Source organism: Bremia lactucae, linkage group LG1 (assembly GCF_004359215.1).
Source record: "Bremia lactucae strain SF5 linkage group LG1, whole genome shotgun sequence".
In the NCBI taxonomy this organism is placed as follows: domain Eukaryota; phylum Oomycota; class Peronosporomycetes; order Peronosporales; family Peronosporaceae; genus Bremia; species Bremia lactucae.
Window position 1 is genome coordinate 10,226,605 of NC_090610.1, and position 15,337 is coordinate 10,241,941.

Here is a 15,337-nt window from a genome sequence, read left to right on the forward strand (position 1 = left end):
TTGTCAACCATCAGAAGAAGTAGACCAAATTGATTGGCAGCTTCAGAACGCATATATAATCTCTTTAATACAAAAGGAATGCATCATAAATAAATTTATAGTAGCACGACAAGTTCTTAAAGTATTTATATTATTGTATTAGTTTGTAAACATGTCTCCAGAAAGCAGCAATTTTGCGGACCATAACGCTTACCCCGTTACAATTAGTCCATTCCTGATTATGGAGAAGGATAAAAATTTCAGCTCTCACTGAGACTCAATTTATCAAGGTGAGCACTTGATGACATGGAGTGGTCGTCGGTTCGATACTTGACAAAGTGTAAAAGAAGCTCCTTTGCCTAACTTTTAAAACTTTGGGATACTTGTAAATTGTGAGTGATGTAGTTCGGCTGTTGTCAAGACAAATGTTCCGACTTTTAGAAACGTGGTAAGGCCCGAGGCGGTGAATATAGCTAATTTGCGACATTGGCAAGCACACGCGATCGCGCAACGGAGGCATGACAGTATTTAGCACTAAGCCTAAGCCAAATCTCCATGGCATCGAACCGGACAGACAACCACTGCAACATACAATCTCTTGGGTGGTCGTGCGGTTGAAGTCCCTATTATTAAGTGTGAGCTCTGCAAAGAGATGGCGCGAGACAAGTAGTCTAACATAGAATCCACCCCGCCACACCCGAGTGGCACAGTGTGGAGTCACGAGTGGCGCTTTTTGACAATTTGCACTGTGCTCAACCACGAATTAGTAACAGCACCTGTTTTTATGGCAGGACAAGATTCAGGCGCAAGTGGATAGATCATTTGGGTATCATGAAGTTTTCAAGGGCTTTTCGCAACGTTTTAGGTCCTGTCCTACGATAACCTATTACTTTTTGACACACAAAAATTCTCGCATTTCATAAAAAAGCTTATAAGTCCTACAAAAAAGCCCCAAAGCTGTCTCCCATCCCTGGCGAGATGGGTCTTCCATCGCTTCACAAAGCGCGATGTGCGTCCAACAAGATCGACCGAGTACTTACCAATTGCCCCAATGGCGGGTATGTCTCTCTTCCAAGTCGGCGAAGACGTCGAATTTTGGCGGGTCTTGGTTCAGCTTAGCATCCTGGCTTTCTGTCTCGTGCTGGTGGAGAGTGCGGTCCATCAACTCGAGCACGCGTTCCCACCGTCCGAGAAATACCAGCATATGCTTAAAAAAGCTTATCGAGAACTCATGGTCCTCGGTTTAATTAGTCTTGGTTTGAAAATTTTAAAAGAAACGCCTGCGGTTGATAGCTATAGCAAAACCATGCTGGCGTTTCAAGTGGCCGACTTGACGATTTTTTTACTTGCACTTGCTCTAATTTTACAATCCACGGCGGTATTTCTCCTCCTTCGGAATCAAAACGATCGTGCCGAGTGTGCCGAATTGATTAAGACACAAGACCTCGTGGACGTCGTCACAAAAGCCGACGACCCAACCAATGTCATCACATTTATGTTTCAATCGCTCTTTTATTGGTTTGGAACCGCAAAAGAAATGGCTAAAACACGAGAATTAATTGAATTACGATTATTACGACGTCTTTTATTACATCGATTTGGACTGCCTCAACTCTTTCCGTACTCCAAGTACTTGAATCGAGCACAAGCGAGTCAAATTGCGCACATGATTGAAGTCGAACCGGCCATGTGGATTGTCGTGCTTGTTATGGCATGGTCGATTTGTGGTATGCTCGAGCTCTTTCGATCCATTGATACCAACATGCCCGTTCGTCATGAACTCGTTGGTGTGTGTGTCATGTTTTCGTGGGTGTTGCTTCTCCTCCACGTGCTCGTGTACTTGTATTTTCGTTCATGTATCCATCATTTGCTTCATGCGGCCGCTTTTAGCTATAATAAAACCACTTTGGTGGCAAATTTGAGCGTCATTGCCCACGAAGAAGCCGAGGCGTGGGAACAAGAAGAAGCGGACAAAGCTCTTGAGATTATGGGCCGTATTCAAGAGCACCACGAAGAGCTCGAGCTACAACGATTACGGACGGAAAAGCGTGGGGGGATTCAACGACGTAGTAGCTACACTGGCGTCGTACAAGACTCTACGAGTCTCAACATTCGGTACTTTTCCCAGCGCGGATGGCACCTTGCCGTAATGATCCTTCTCATTATTAATGGATTTTTCATTACGCTTTTTATCCAATGTGCTGTCTACGATTTAACTGATATATACCATGATTTTGGTACCCTTGCGACAATTATGGTCCCGCTTCCGCTCCTAATAAACTCAATTATTTTGCAGCGTCATATTTTCTACGACTTTGTGGTCGTGAGCAACACTCTTCGAATTGATTCCCATACCCTCAGTGACGTCATTGAAAATTTTAGGGAAGTCGTGCGGTTACGGTCGGAATTTGCCACGGCAATTGCGGATCAGATGGTGCAACACGAATTAGCGATATCAGATCTTGCGACCGACTTGAAAGCCCGGGATCCCAATGGAACGGGTTTTATTGACGTGGACGATTTACGAGATGTGCTTTCAAAATTTGGATACCGTTTAACTCGCTTTCGATTTAATAGTGTCGTCAAATTATTGTTTCAGCTCGAAGGAACGACTGTGCCGTACTCGCACGTCATTCGTCTCGTGCTTATGGCCCACACGGAGAATTTCGGGAGTACGTTACGTAGTACTCAGGCGCAGTCCCGTGCCATTTTACAACAGAGTCAGATATTGTATTCGGACGTCGGACAGCCGACGATGGATTGTTCGCAGTCCAGTTACGCTTTTTTTGACTCCACACGAGAGGCTTCCGTAATGGCACCGACGATTGAGCCGTCGGGATTTGTACAAATTGCCATGGGCAGTCGGATCCTTCCGCAGTCCCTGCGCTGTGGTGTCGATGGAAATATACAGCAAACTAGCCTGCGATCCCAGACCATGCACGATCTTTTTAACTTGCAACGATTATCCGATCAACCGGGTATGATGCAGCTTTAAGGGGAGTTGCAATTTTTGACAAATCTAGAATGTAGTGGAGGCTAAAAATAGGCCAAATAGATGTACCTAAAAAATTGTGTGAATATATTCTTAAACAATCTCAATCCAACTCCTGATGTCGCTTGTACTTGTCGGATCGCTGCTACTGAATATTGTGACGGCGTCCGTTGATACTTTTCGTTTAGAACTTGAGAAGAATGGCCAATATGACATCGTGAGTCGCATTCATGAGGATGGCTCGGCTGTAGTGGTTGTGCGTCAAGATGGACTTCTTCATCTCCTTTACGACGAAACAATTATTGGGGCCGAATTTCAAGACTCATCTTTGCGCGATCAAACGGTGTATCCAGGCTTTACAATCATGCAATGTGCGGCGTATTTAAAACGTAAACCAACTAAAGCCTTGCAAATTGGACTAGGCATTGGAACGGTTCCAACGTTTTTACGAGAAATGGGCATCCCAACAGGTATTTTGACCCATTTTTTTACGAATACCTTGAATATAAGAAATTGAAAAATATTTGGATTAGATGTCGTGGAAATTAGCCATGCAGTCGTGACACAGGCAGCCGACTATTTTCAATATGACTGGTGTACTCAAGAGGATGATGACGAGGAGGAACTGTGTATCCAGGGTCAGACTTTTGTCATGGATGGATTAAAGTTTTTGGCTAGTACTTCCGTAGCTTTTGGGATTCAGACAAATGAAGAAAAGAAGAATCCGTATGACCTTTTTATCGTCGATGTGTACACGGGCCGGAATCCGTTTGCATTTGTTTTACGTGAACAAATATTACGTATTCACAAAGAATGGTTGACGCCCGACGGTGTCTTGGTTATGAACTTTGTAGGATACATTAAAGGTGTTCATGCCGTGGCACCAAAATCGATCTATCGTACTTTGCAAAGCGTGTTTCAGTATGTCAAGTGCTTTCGCGAATTGGAGGAGCGCACTATTGAAGCACTAAATATTGTCTTTTATGCTTCAAATCAACCAATTGACTTTATTCTTCCATCGACGGGCATGTACGAGAATCCATTATCAGAAACACATTTTTACGTAAAGTATCCAAGTTTGCTCTTTTGCGTTATACATTATTTGCGTAACGTGTATGTAATTATTGTAGGCGGTAATACACTTTCAAGATTGGGAAGTACGTTCGTTTTTTTTTTAATTTTGCAGCCAATATTACTACAACTATTGTAAATCGTTCTAGATTTTTACGGAACTCAAGACGGAAAAGGAAGTAGCACTGCACCAGGAACTGGACGACAATGAGGTACATTTTGTGTCCTCGGGTCATAATGTAGAGACGATGGCAATACGCGTGTTAACGGAGGCTGATCTCGACCATGAAGATTTTCGTGACACTCATGAATTAACTCAAAACTACATGCGCGGACAAGTTTTAAGCCAATTTTCATCCACGTTTTGGGACGAAATAAAGCAAAAAGAGTAGAATGTGATGTATAGTAACTTGCCAGTGTTACCATTACTTATCGCGAAAGTCACACCATTCTTTAATGGTAAAAGTGTGTCGGTAGATAAAATGATTAAATTAGATTCCTTTCACAATCTGCTCGAAGCTAGCTTGAAAAAAAGATTTAAGTTTTGTGAAATGACCCTGCATTCATTCAACCCAATCAGAAAGTAAAATGGAGGCATTAATAACATTTCGAGCCCTTTCATTGGTTGAAAACGATGTATTCATTATATTCTTCAGTGTGACGACCCAATCCATCCTCGGGATGGTCGAGAAACGTCCGAGTCCGGTGGCCGAGTCACCACAACGCCACAAGAAGCTCAGCACGCAACCAAGCATCGATGCAATATCCATTGACGTCAAAACCACATGCAATTCTCCACAAAACGACACTCTCAACGAGATGCAAATGGCTACAACTGTCACTCCGACGTCCCCAACGCCAAACGACGGACAGCTCCATATGCTCGTTTTTCACGAACGCTTTCAATTGTTAGCGCTTGATAATACTCCTGTCGTCACACAATTAAAACACGACGCTCAGGGCGATTCCTGGCGCGTCATTTGGCATCCTCGCAGTCCAACGGACCCCTCGTTTGTCAGTGTGTTTGTCGAGCTCGTGACACACGACGAAAACGACCATTCTCGACGAGCAGAAGTCAGTATTATGCTCGTAAATCACGGCAATCATTCGCCGTTAATCAAACACACTAGTGTGCACGCATTTACAATGGAAAAGGCGGAATTTGGCATGAATCAATTTCTTCCACGAAGTACATTAATGAACCCAAACAATGGGTTTTTAGACGAACAAGGTCAAGTGGAATTCAAAGTTCGGCTTACTTTTGTTTCCGACATGGGGACACTAAATTGGCATGGTAATGATCCCCACGAAAAGGGTTTGTTGGACACAACGGACCACTTGTCGTCGTCCTATGACTCGAAGAAAGAGACGGGTATGGTTGGTCTTAAAAATCAAGGAGCGACGTGCTATTTGAATTCGTTGCTTCAGACGCTCTTTCATTTACGTGCGTTTCGACAAGTAGTCTATGAGACCCCCACGGCTCTTGAAGATACAAACGAATCGGTTTCACTTGCTCTCCAACGTGTATTTTATCGTTTACAGCGCCAAGTTACAGCCGTGTCGACTAAAGAATTAACACGATCGTTTGGATGGAGTGCCATTGATTCATTCATGCAGCACGATGTACAAGAATTGTATCGCATTTTATGTGATCGTTTGGAAGAAAAGATGAAATCCACGCGCGTGGATTCGGCTTTGCAAGTTCTTTTTGAAGGCAAAGTCCGGTCGTTTGTACAATGTGTTCATGTCGACTTTACCTCGTATCGAGACGAATGTTTTTATGATTTACAATTGGATGTAAAAGGTTGTCGTACTCTTGTCGAGTCGTTTCGAAAGTACGTGGAAGTGGAATTGTTGCAACACGACAATCAATACGACGCCGAAGGATACGGGAAACAAGATGCACGAAAGGGATTGACCTTCCTGTCGTTGCCACCAGTGTTGAATATTCAACTCAAACGCTTTGAATACGATGCCATGCGGGATAGGATGGTGAAAATCCATGATCGCTTTGAATTTCCTAAAGTCTTGCATTTAGAGGAATTTCTCGCGACGGATGTGACAACAAACCACGAGACGCGTACAGCGTGCTATCATTTGCATAGTGTCCTCGTCCATAGTGGTGATGTCCACGGGGGCCATTACTATGTATTTATACGACCTGGTAAATCGTTGGCCTCGAGCACCGATTGGTTTAAATTCGATGACGATCATATTACACAGGTAACGGAACAAGTTGCAATTGAAGGGAATTATGGGTCAGGAGGGGCGACGCAGACGACTGCCTCGTCGATTGGTCATTCTTCGGAGCCAAGTTTGATTGGTATTGAAATGGAAGGGAATAGGCAATTTGATAGTTTGGAATTTCAATCGGTAGACACGACTCCTATGGATGGTACAGGAGACATTATGGACGGGTATAGTCAACAGGTGGCCCACTTGCCACGTTCGGAGAAGCCTGGTGTGCCATTGAATCAAAGTTTCTCGAGTGCCTATATGCTAGTATACGTACGTGATGGGGAGAATGACATTCATGCTATACACGACGATTTACCCATGCAATCGAAAGATTATAATAAATCGTACGCCATTACAGAAACTCCTGATTTGGTCAAAACATATCGTTGGCAGTTGAATCCAGTGCCGATTCCACAGGAGCTTGTGACCCGTTTTCATGAAGAAGAAACGATCGTGGCACGGCGCAAGCGAGCACAGCAAACGGAGTATTTGTATATGAATGTTCGAATCGTATCGGATACGAGTGTGGCGAATCTCAAGCGCATTACGAGGACCTTGGATTTTGCCGGATTTAATAATTGTAGTACCGTCCGTATCCGGATAAAACGGGCCGCGTCGATTTGGCAATTATACACTCGTGTATACCACCTTACCGGTGTGCCTCTTTCGCGACAGCGGCTGTGGAAAGTCATAACTCGAGAAAATCGTACAACGCGACCGGATCAGGCACTTGGTCCAGACGTTTACAACTGCTGTGTCGAGTCGCTAATTGAAGACGATGCGTCGTTGAAAGCGCCTGTGAAATTGTATCTCCAGATTCTCGATGCCTTGTCCGAGACTCCATTGCACGCAATACAAATCTCAAAGGGTCTTTCTCGACGAAAAACGAAGACGGCACGTCTTTATCGGTATTTCTTAGACGATTTTGTGCCTCTTGAAGATGAAGGCACAAAGGAGGCTACAATTGGTCCAGAAGAAGGAAAGACTGGAGTACTTGGTGATGATTGGGAACGTAGCGTGATTAATAGTGCGCCAGCCCTTGCGAGTGATGATATTTTATTATTTATCAAGTTTTATGACGTGACAAAAGAATTGGACCATCGACTTGAGTATGTCGGCAATGTTGTCGTGGATTCTCGCATCACAGGGGCGGAGCTTGAGGAGTATTTGCATGAGGCATTGTCGATCCCATTGGCGAAAATGTTGATCCTATATGAAGAAATTCAGCCAACCACAGTGTCTGAAATTCAACCCGACGCAACGCTTGGAGCGTTGGAGATTCAAAATGGTGACATTATTTGCTATCAATATGCTACTAATCTAGGAACTACAATCGTACTTAATGCTGTTGATGAGGTGCCGGATGCGAGTGAGTTGATATACACTGGGCCAGACGGTGAGCCAGTCAAGACTATACTGTCGTCGAATAGTGACGAAAAAAACATACAAGACACGTTTGTAGCTAGCGATTCTGAGCCATTTCATCGAATCAAGTATACGGAACGATATCCGGACGTGCCATTGTATTTCCAATACCTTTTGGACCGAATTGAAGTGACGTTTTATCGATATGGTCTTGGCGAGGAAAAATCGTTTACACTCTCGCTGTTGCTTAGCAATGTCTACGACGAGGTTATTGATGCCGTGGCGGCCCATTTAGGGCTGAAGCCGTCGCAACGATTGTTTCTACGACTGTACCAACACTCTCCTATTAATCACTTACCAATGAAATCACCCCTACGTCACTCGCGCTACGCTGGGGATACTCAAACAACGTTAGAAGAATTGCTTACGGAGTACATGGACCGTACGAATATTATGTATATCGAAGTGCTTGAACATCCAATTACGGAAATTGAAGCCAAAAAAGAACTTGACGTGTATTTGAGTAGTTATGACGAGTGCTTTGCAAGTACGGAGCCGACTACGTCTCTGTCCTTGCATCGTCACGTTGAGTTGCTCGTACGACCAACAGACACGGTAAATGAGTTGCTTCAATTGCTTCGAGAAGGCTTTGGATTGCCATTAGACACGCCACTACGTGCGTGTGAAGTTGTGCAACATGGCACAATGATTACGCACGTGGTGGAAAAGGGTACGGAATTGTCGCGGTATTGGGGACGCGGTCACGTCTCGGACCCGAATACTGCAGAGCTTTTAGTAGAATTAATTCCATCTTACGAAGTCGCCGACAAGACGAGCACGAACGACAGTATTCAAGACGCAAGATGGTTTTATAAAGGTGTCGTGCATTTTAATTTTCAACACGACTCGGAGAAGTGGATTCATCCACATGGGGTTCCTTGTATGGTGCGCTTTCAGGAGAAGGACACTGTAGGGGATTTGAAGGAACGAATACGGCAACGGTAAGGAAAAGAAAAAAAAAACATGTAATTTATTTCATGGCATGTAAAAAATTAAGTGGTTGATGTGGTCAGAATGGGCATTTCGGCAAGTAATTTTGCACAATGGAGCCTTGCGCTCGTGAAAAACCTCAAGGCATCCCGACTACTGAATATATACAATGACATGGACGAAGACGCAGTAGATGAATTTCCCATGTCGCGACTCATGGAGCTATGTGGGGAGGATTTTGAAGCACTCGGCAGTATTGGTCTTGAGCATGCAGACCCGACGCCACCACTGCGTCACCTTAGTAATCGGAGGCTGGAGACGGGCATTCATATTCGCTAGCATTTTAAGGAACGATAAGCGGGTATACTGCTAATCACGTCCAGTTTGCGTGTGTAGAGAGAGTCCTCACGCGACCATGGCGTCTCGTGGGGTTAGCCACTATATTGTGTTTATAAAGGTCGCACAAGGCAACAATGATTCAAAATAGCCAGAAAAGGAATGATTGCTGTTCCGACGCCGAAACGGATGACGTTTGCATAATCAGTTGCCGTTTCGTCCAATGAGCAGGCTGGAGTACCCTTTTTTATTGTGGCTCGTCTCTATACTAGTGTCAAACGTTGACCATGTTCTCTCTATTCCTTAATTTATTACTTCTATGGCCTCGACGCGACCGGCGTCGGCCCAATGCCTTTCCGAAGCCACCGCTGGCCACACACTTGCTGCAGACTGCCACGCGCTTCCCCAGTCTTCTGTATCTGAAACCAAATTGATTAGTAATGCTAGCAATCCGACCGCAAGTACGCCCAACAACCCACGCCCTGTCACCTCGGACATGATTTCTTTTAAGGCAACGGTAGTGCTTAATACAAACGAGGACTGGGCTCCGAGGCCGAGCAATGTGGCTCCGCCGGTTCGACGTAAACGTCGATTTTTGTGGCTTTGCCAGAAGGAACCAATCGTGGACGAAACCAAGCGCCGATCGCACCCATTTGGTGAGATGAAAATTGAGTCGACTATTGAAAGAAGAAGTAGCGATTTTTCGCGAAATGGCTACATGTACTCACGTGGAAGTCTCGCAAATGATGCGTTGGTAACGGATATAAGAGAAGTACGTCCAAGTGCGTTAAGCCGAGGCAGTAGCCTACGCGCGTGGAGTCAAGCACTTAGTGTCACACATGAAGGAGATGAAGACGTCACGGCCATTACAGCACTTGTGAATACGACGCCCATGACTGTATGGAGCGCCTTTCTACAAACAGCCAATAGATATCCAAATGAAGTCGCGGTACGTGGATGGGAGCATATCATCGCACCTGTGGATGGAACCTATACGTGGGCGCAACAAGCAATACGTGTCCAACGTATCGCGCGAGCTTTCGTGCACACCGGATTCTGTGCCGGCGAAGGTGTGGTCATCAGTGCCTCCATGAGTCCACTCTTACAAGCCGTAAATTTAGCGGCCATTGCCTTAGGAGGTATCGTTGCTCATGTACGCAATTCATGGAGTACACGCGAACTCTGTGACGCCATATTACCTACCGCCAATGCAACAATTCTAATTCTTGATGCAATTTACGACAATTTTTACCAAGCTCTTGCGACACTTGCGAATCAGCCAGTATCTTTTCAAATCCGCGCGGTAATTGTCCTTGGGGAAATCACCAATAGTGACCGCGTTGTCGCAGATTTAGGGACCCACATTCCTGTTTTCAGTGCGCACTCGTTCTTATCAATTCCTTCCCTTGAGTCTCATGCGTCTGCGTGGACGTCGCCGATTGAGACGCTCATGTCCCGTGTCTCGCCGGACCAATGCTGCGTGTTAGCGTTTGATTACGACGCACGAGGACGCATTCGCGCCGCCGCGCTTTCACAGGATAATGTCGTTTTCACGGCTGGAGCTTTGATGCGGAGCTTTGGATTGAGTCACCGCGATCGTCTTGTGGGGTATTTGCCACTGTATCACGTGGCAGCACAAGTTTTGGAGTTTTACTTGCCACTGCTTGCTGGACTCTCTGTTGTCTGTGCGCCAACTTATGCTCACCCACTTGTGCGAGTGATTTCCGACTTTAAGCCGACAGTATTTTTTGCTGCACCTTCAACGTGGGCGCAATTTAGCCAGCAAGTGTATCATGCAAAGAGAGACGTGAATGCAGTAATTTATCGCTGGGCCAAGGCACGGGCAACGAATAATTCTCAGAAATTGCTCTTTGCACGAGGAGAAGGCGTGAAACACCGCAGTCTTGGCTACATGCTTGCCCAAGCATTGGTTCTTAATAATATCAAGAAGAAATTTGGGCTAGAAAATTGTACCGCTTGCTATTCCCTCTTGGCACCACTCGATTTTGAGCTTGAGCGGTTATTTAAAACCGTGGATACACCGATTTATCAGCTCTTTGGAACGCCCGAGACCTGTGGTTTTGCAGCAGTTAATTTTCCTCATGCGTGGGAATTTGGCAGTTCGGGCCGAGCATTGCCTGGCACTACGATTCGGTGCGATGAACGCTCTCAGGAGACCGTTTTACGTGGCCGAAATGTCTTTCTTGGGTATCGAAAGGCAGCAAGTACAAGTCTTTCAACAGAGCTTCTTGGGGACGATTCCAAGGAGCTCTCTACGATGATGGATGACTCGGACGGATGGCTTCGAATGCGACAGCGTGCGTTCTTGACTCCGACTGGTTTTCTACGACTTAATGATCCGCGCGACTTTCTCGTACTTTCCACAGGTGATTGGATTCCAATTCAGCCGTTTGAGTGTGCCATGATGAAGTTAATGCCCGAACTTGTTCGTGCCGTACTTATTGGAGACGGTCGGACGTTCTTAAGCGCCTTGTTCTTTCTCAAGACAAGTGTTGGAGGTTCACGTATGATTGCAGGAAATTCCAAGCACGTTAATGGAAGGCATCTTGATGACGAAGCGCTTAAGGTTGGTCACTCGATTAAAAGTGCCGCTATGACGGTTGGCGAAGCAATTCGCTGTCAACAGTGGGCAGTTCACTTTGACGTGGTATTAGAAAAGCTTCCTGACGTGTGTTGCATTTCGGGTCACCGTGTCCGCAAGTGGATCCTCATGGCAGCCGACTTCTCGGTGGAATCAGGAGAATTGGATCCCGACACGGGCGATGTCTGCCGTCGCGGTGTGGCTCACAAGTACCACGCGTTGCTCGAATCCTTGTATAATTAATTAAAGAGACGCGAGGGTCGTACCGTACGTAAAATATCCAAGTATAGTTAGTAGCCATACTATGATGGACGAAAGTCATTTGTAGAAATCGTACTTATTAGGGTTAAGTTGAAGGGAGCGACAGGCCACGGTCGTGCGTGCCTCTTCGGACATTGAAAGGCTTACTGTAGAGGACACGCTGCAAGTATACATAAGTGACAGTTACGCCGGATAAAGAACCAAATCATTATCGATGGTTTAGAAGCAGAGTGTAGGGAGCTTTGTAGGAGCAGGTGATTGGCATCTACGCAGGCGTCGCTTCATGCGTCTCGCTTCAATGCATTACCATTTGGATTTCCTCACTCTTTAAATCGACGAGTCGCACCTCTTTCTTTGCGATGAAATCCACATCGATCCCATCCCTTCTTTTTCGAAAGTCTATGACCACGAGGTGGACGTATCGTTTAATGGCCACACTCTGGGAGCTTGCTGTTCAGCGTACGCGCAAACAACACAAACAATCACAAGCCCCTTCGAAACAATTTGACGTCCTCCGTCGTCACGATGCATCGAAAGTAGGGTATAAATTAGCGACAACGAAGCTAAATGAGACCTCGATTATGCACGAAGCTGCGCTCTCAGTGCTCCCGTGTGGAGTTGTGTCGCTTGCTGATCTTGAAGCTGTGACGGGGTATAGTCCTGTCAAGAGAACTAATGCGAGTTCGAAAGCAACAACAGAAACGACGTCGAAGAATGCGAGCATTGCCGGCAGCGATATTTGCGAGAAAAGAGTGGTATATGAAGCTACAGCATCGAGCTCGGCTGAAAATCAATGTGCATGGACCCCTCTTTGCCAAAACAAGTTAACAAATTCGACTAGCGAGCCTGCGAAGTGGGTTTGCGTTGGATACGGCCGCTATAGTAAAGTGCCGAAGTTAGTAGTAGCTAGATTAACTTATAATTGAAACAAAAATCCACCGAATTTCAAAAAAAATTTTAACCATCGACAAAGAAGTGTTTTTAAGATTACGTTTCCGAACTTTTATGTATTTCACGAAGGAGGCATTTGTATTACATTATGCAAAAAGCATGATTTTATATTTAAAACTTGAATCAAAGCCAAAAAGCGAGCCTGTGGGTACTCACCACTTCTGCACAGCTTCTACGTTTATTTTTCATTCGCCTTGCCAAGCATTTGGCTATAGGCAGGATAAAAGCTAAGAGATTGCATTTGGTGGGATAGTCCACAAAGCTCAAGTAATTTTCTACGATAAGCACGAATTAACATATCAATTGCATGACGTGCCCAACATAGAAACGGCAGCGGTATCCATGCTGTACAAGCGCCTTCAATTTTTGTCATACCCGCAACGGCAAGCAAATCCTCCTTTGACAGACAACATTTGAACTACGAAATGGTAAGGCAACCATAATGCAATATCGTGCAACCACTTGCTATTTAGATAAAGCAAGACTTGGGCGGATCAGCGCAACAATTGAATGCTAATTAGGCCATTTGTTATTTTCAATTCTATTAAGCGTCTTCGTTGCTGCCATTTTGCTTAGCATCACACAAAAATTTGCAAGGCGGAAGACTGCAACGATGTCGGAGCATGAGTACCATATGATATGCAGTTGGCATCGTTCGATCGCAGACTTTACTAAAATCACATGAACGAATGCAACTTTGGACGTACGAATCATCAAGCGAGAGTTTCTTTAGTTCACGAAAACAGCGCAATGAAATCCTTGAACTAATTCATGCCGATCTCGTCGACATTGCGAGCTTCGCGCACCTGGCACCCCGCCTGTCCCCAACGTACCCAGGTAACTCGAAATAACACACAGTGATTGGCGATTAATATGCTCTCACTCGGTCCCCTGTCATCACCCAATCTTGATCAAAAATTGTCACAGGATTTGCGGGGGGGCTGGCTTCAACCGACAACTTTGACTTTAGCTTTATTTGATCATTTAACTTTCAAGAGTAGGTTAGATATCATCTTAAACATCGATGTGATACTCGTAGCTTCGCTAGAGTAATCAGTCTCAATTTCGTACTACATGTGCTAAAGAAGATCTATCAGTGTCCGAACAAGTTTGTCAGTACGATCCATAAGATCAAGCCAGTACTTAGGACGATTAAGTCTCGTTTGCACACGATCTGCACGTATTTTTTAACCCCTCACCGATCCAAAGGGAATCAATCAATTGCTACCAGTAGTCTTAACAATGTCTCACTACAATTAACAATGACCGATCTACGCTCACTGCATTTGCTTGAAGCAAAGAGCAGCGTTGGATCATTATTAAATTTGACACGAAGCGTGGCAACAATCTATGAAAACGCAATCAAGAAACGCTAGGTCGATATGAAAGTTGAAAATCCATTGTTTCACGTCGAATCATTGGTGCTTCAGCTTTGGCAAAGCGTTGTCAAGTTTAGTGCCAAACCTTTGCTTTGTCAAGGGGTGGAGAGCGACATAGCCTTGGCTAGAGACTCTCGACGCGTATCTGCTGCCAAAAATGGCCTCGTTTCGTCCAAAATGACGAGCGAAGAGAAGGATACGCACATTGCATTTGATGACATGTGCAAATTGGTGCATCCCGATAGCGCAGCATTGTATAAGTTGCCCACATCGTCCCGTGTTCAAGTGGTCGCGCTTGCAAATTGGGAGTTGGCTCCTACGTTTGCCCTGGACGAGCATCTGGGGATCGAGTTTCCAAATGCAAGTGCGGACCGATTGCTAAACAAATGCAACCCATTTCTATCTGGAAAGCGCCGAGGTGACAGCGTCGACCTTACGTCTGAAGCGCAAACGGTCTCGACCGACTCCTCTGTAGTTCCAGAGCGAGACGTCGATGAATTGGATATTGTCAAGGAAGAAGAGGATAATACGAGTGAGGAATTTGAGCTACTCAAGACAGACGGAGGAAATGCATGGAAGGCGAAGGATCAAGGTATTTTTTCCACTCATCCAGAAGGCGTAGTTGCCAGTCTGGCCAACCAGTTTGAGAGTCGGTCAAACCAGAGACCTGGTTCTGGTGCAGAAAAGCACCCGTCTCATTGGATGTGCATTGGATACGGCCGCTACGTGAAGCAAAGGCAACGCGATTACACGCGCAGTTTTAAAAGTGTTCTAGTTCAGTGATTTGTTTAGCGTCTTACGTCATTGAGGAAGAGCTGCTCGTAGAATGACGTAGTCTTAATTGTCTTAATTCGTTTTAATTTATATGTGATAAAGTCGCTCGAAGGCATGAAATAATTATCATTATGACTTGGCGGATGAATGCCCTTTAGCCGAAATTCGACCTATTAAGAGAAGCCAGCTTCTTATTATATTTAATGTAGGCGGGCACGTCGTGATGCGGCCACGCTCTACTTAGACACACACCCTAGCACAGCGAGGAAGCGGTTTAATCTGCTTCTCTTGCGTGCAGTGAGGTAGTTGGGGTGGGCGCGTTAGCAACCTCACCCAACACACTAAGTACTCTTGTAACGGAGCACTACGACTTGTACTGCTTCAGTACAAGTCCACTTC

General features: G+C 45.3%; 5 protein-coding genes across 5 annotated transcripts; all 5 read left to right on the forward strand.

Moving 5' to 3' along the window:
- The first annotated feature begins 223 nt into the window (after window positions 1-223).
- Window positions 224-4,577, forward strand: CCR75_008333 (uncharacterized protein). Its single transcript, XM_067966386.1, has 4 exons — window positions 224-3,441; window positions 3,505-4,034; window positions 4,102-4,128; window positions 4,192-4,577. Exons 1-4 carry the CDS (start codon window positions 3,090-3,092, stop codon window positions 4,432-4,434), a joined length of 1,152 nt encoding a protein of 383 aa, XP_067820336.1. The 5' UTR covers window positions 224-3,089; the 3' UTR covers window positions 4,435-4,577.
- A 53-nt stretch (window positions 4,578-4,630) lies between these two features.
- On the forward strand, window positions 4,631-8,650 carry CCR75_008332 (uncharacterized protein; the record flags this gene model as incomplete). Its single annotated transcript, XM_067966385.1, has 1 exon — window positions 4,631-8,650. The coding sequence occupies one exon, from the start codon at window positions 4,631-4,633 to the stop codon at window positions 8,648-8,650; it is 4,020 nt and encodes a 1,339-aa protein (XP_067820337.1).
- Window positions 8,651-9,290: 640 nt separating this feature from the next.
- CCR75_008331 (uncharacterized protein) lies at window positions 9,291-11,816 on the forward strand (the record flags this gene model as incomplete). The annotated part of the gene is made up of 1 exon (XM_067966384.1): window positions 9,291-11,816. One exon carries the CDS (start codon window positions 9,291-9,293, stop codon window positions 11,814-11,816), a length of 2,526 nt encoding a protein of 841 aa, XP_067820334.1.
- Window positions 11,817-12,262: 446 nt separating this feature from the next.
- On the forward strand, window positions 12,263-12,760 carry CCR75_008330 (uncharacterized protein; the record flags this gene model as incomplete). The annotated part of the gene is made up of 1 exon (XM_067966383.1): window positions 12,263-12,760. One exon carries the CDS (start codon window positions 12,263-12,265, stop codon window positions 12,758-12,760), a length of 498 nt encoding a protein of 165 aa, XP_067820335.1.
- A 1,407-nt stretch (window positions 12,761-14,167) lies between these two features.
- CCR75_008329 (uncharacterized protein) lies at window positions 14,168-14,947 on the forward strand (the record flags this gene model as incomplete). Its single annotated transcript, XM_067966382.1, has 1 exon — window positions 14,168-14,947. One exon carries the CDS (start codon window positions 14,168-14,170, stop codon window positions 14,945-14,947), a length of 780 nt encoding a protein of 259 aa, XP_067820115.1.
- Window positions 14,948-15,337: the final 390 nt, after the last annotated feature.

Coding starts and splice junctions, on each gene's coding strand:
- CCR75_008333 (XM_067966386.1), top strand. CDS start 3,090: ATGTCGCTTGTACTTGTCGGATCGCTGCTACTGAATATTGTGACGGCG. Junction 4,035..4,101: donor TATCAGAAACACATTTTTAC/GTAAAGTATCCA, acceptor TAATTATTGTAG/GCGGTAATACACTTTCAAGA. Junction 4,129..4,191: donor TACACTTTCAAGATTGGGAA/GTACGTTCGTTT, acceptor AAATCGTTCTAG/ATTTTTACGGAACTCAAGAC.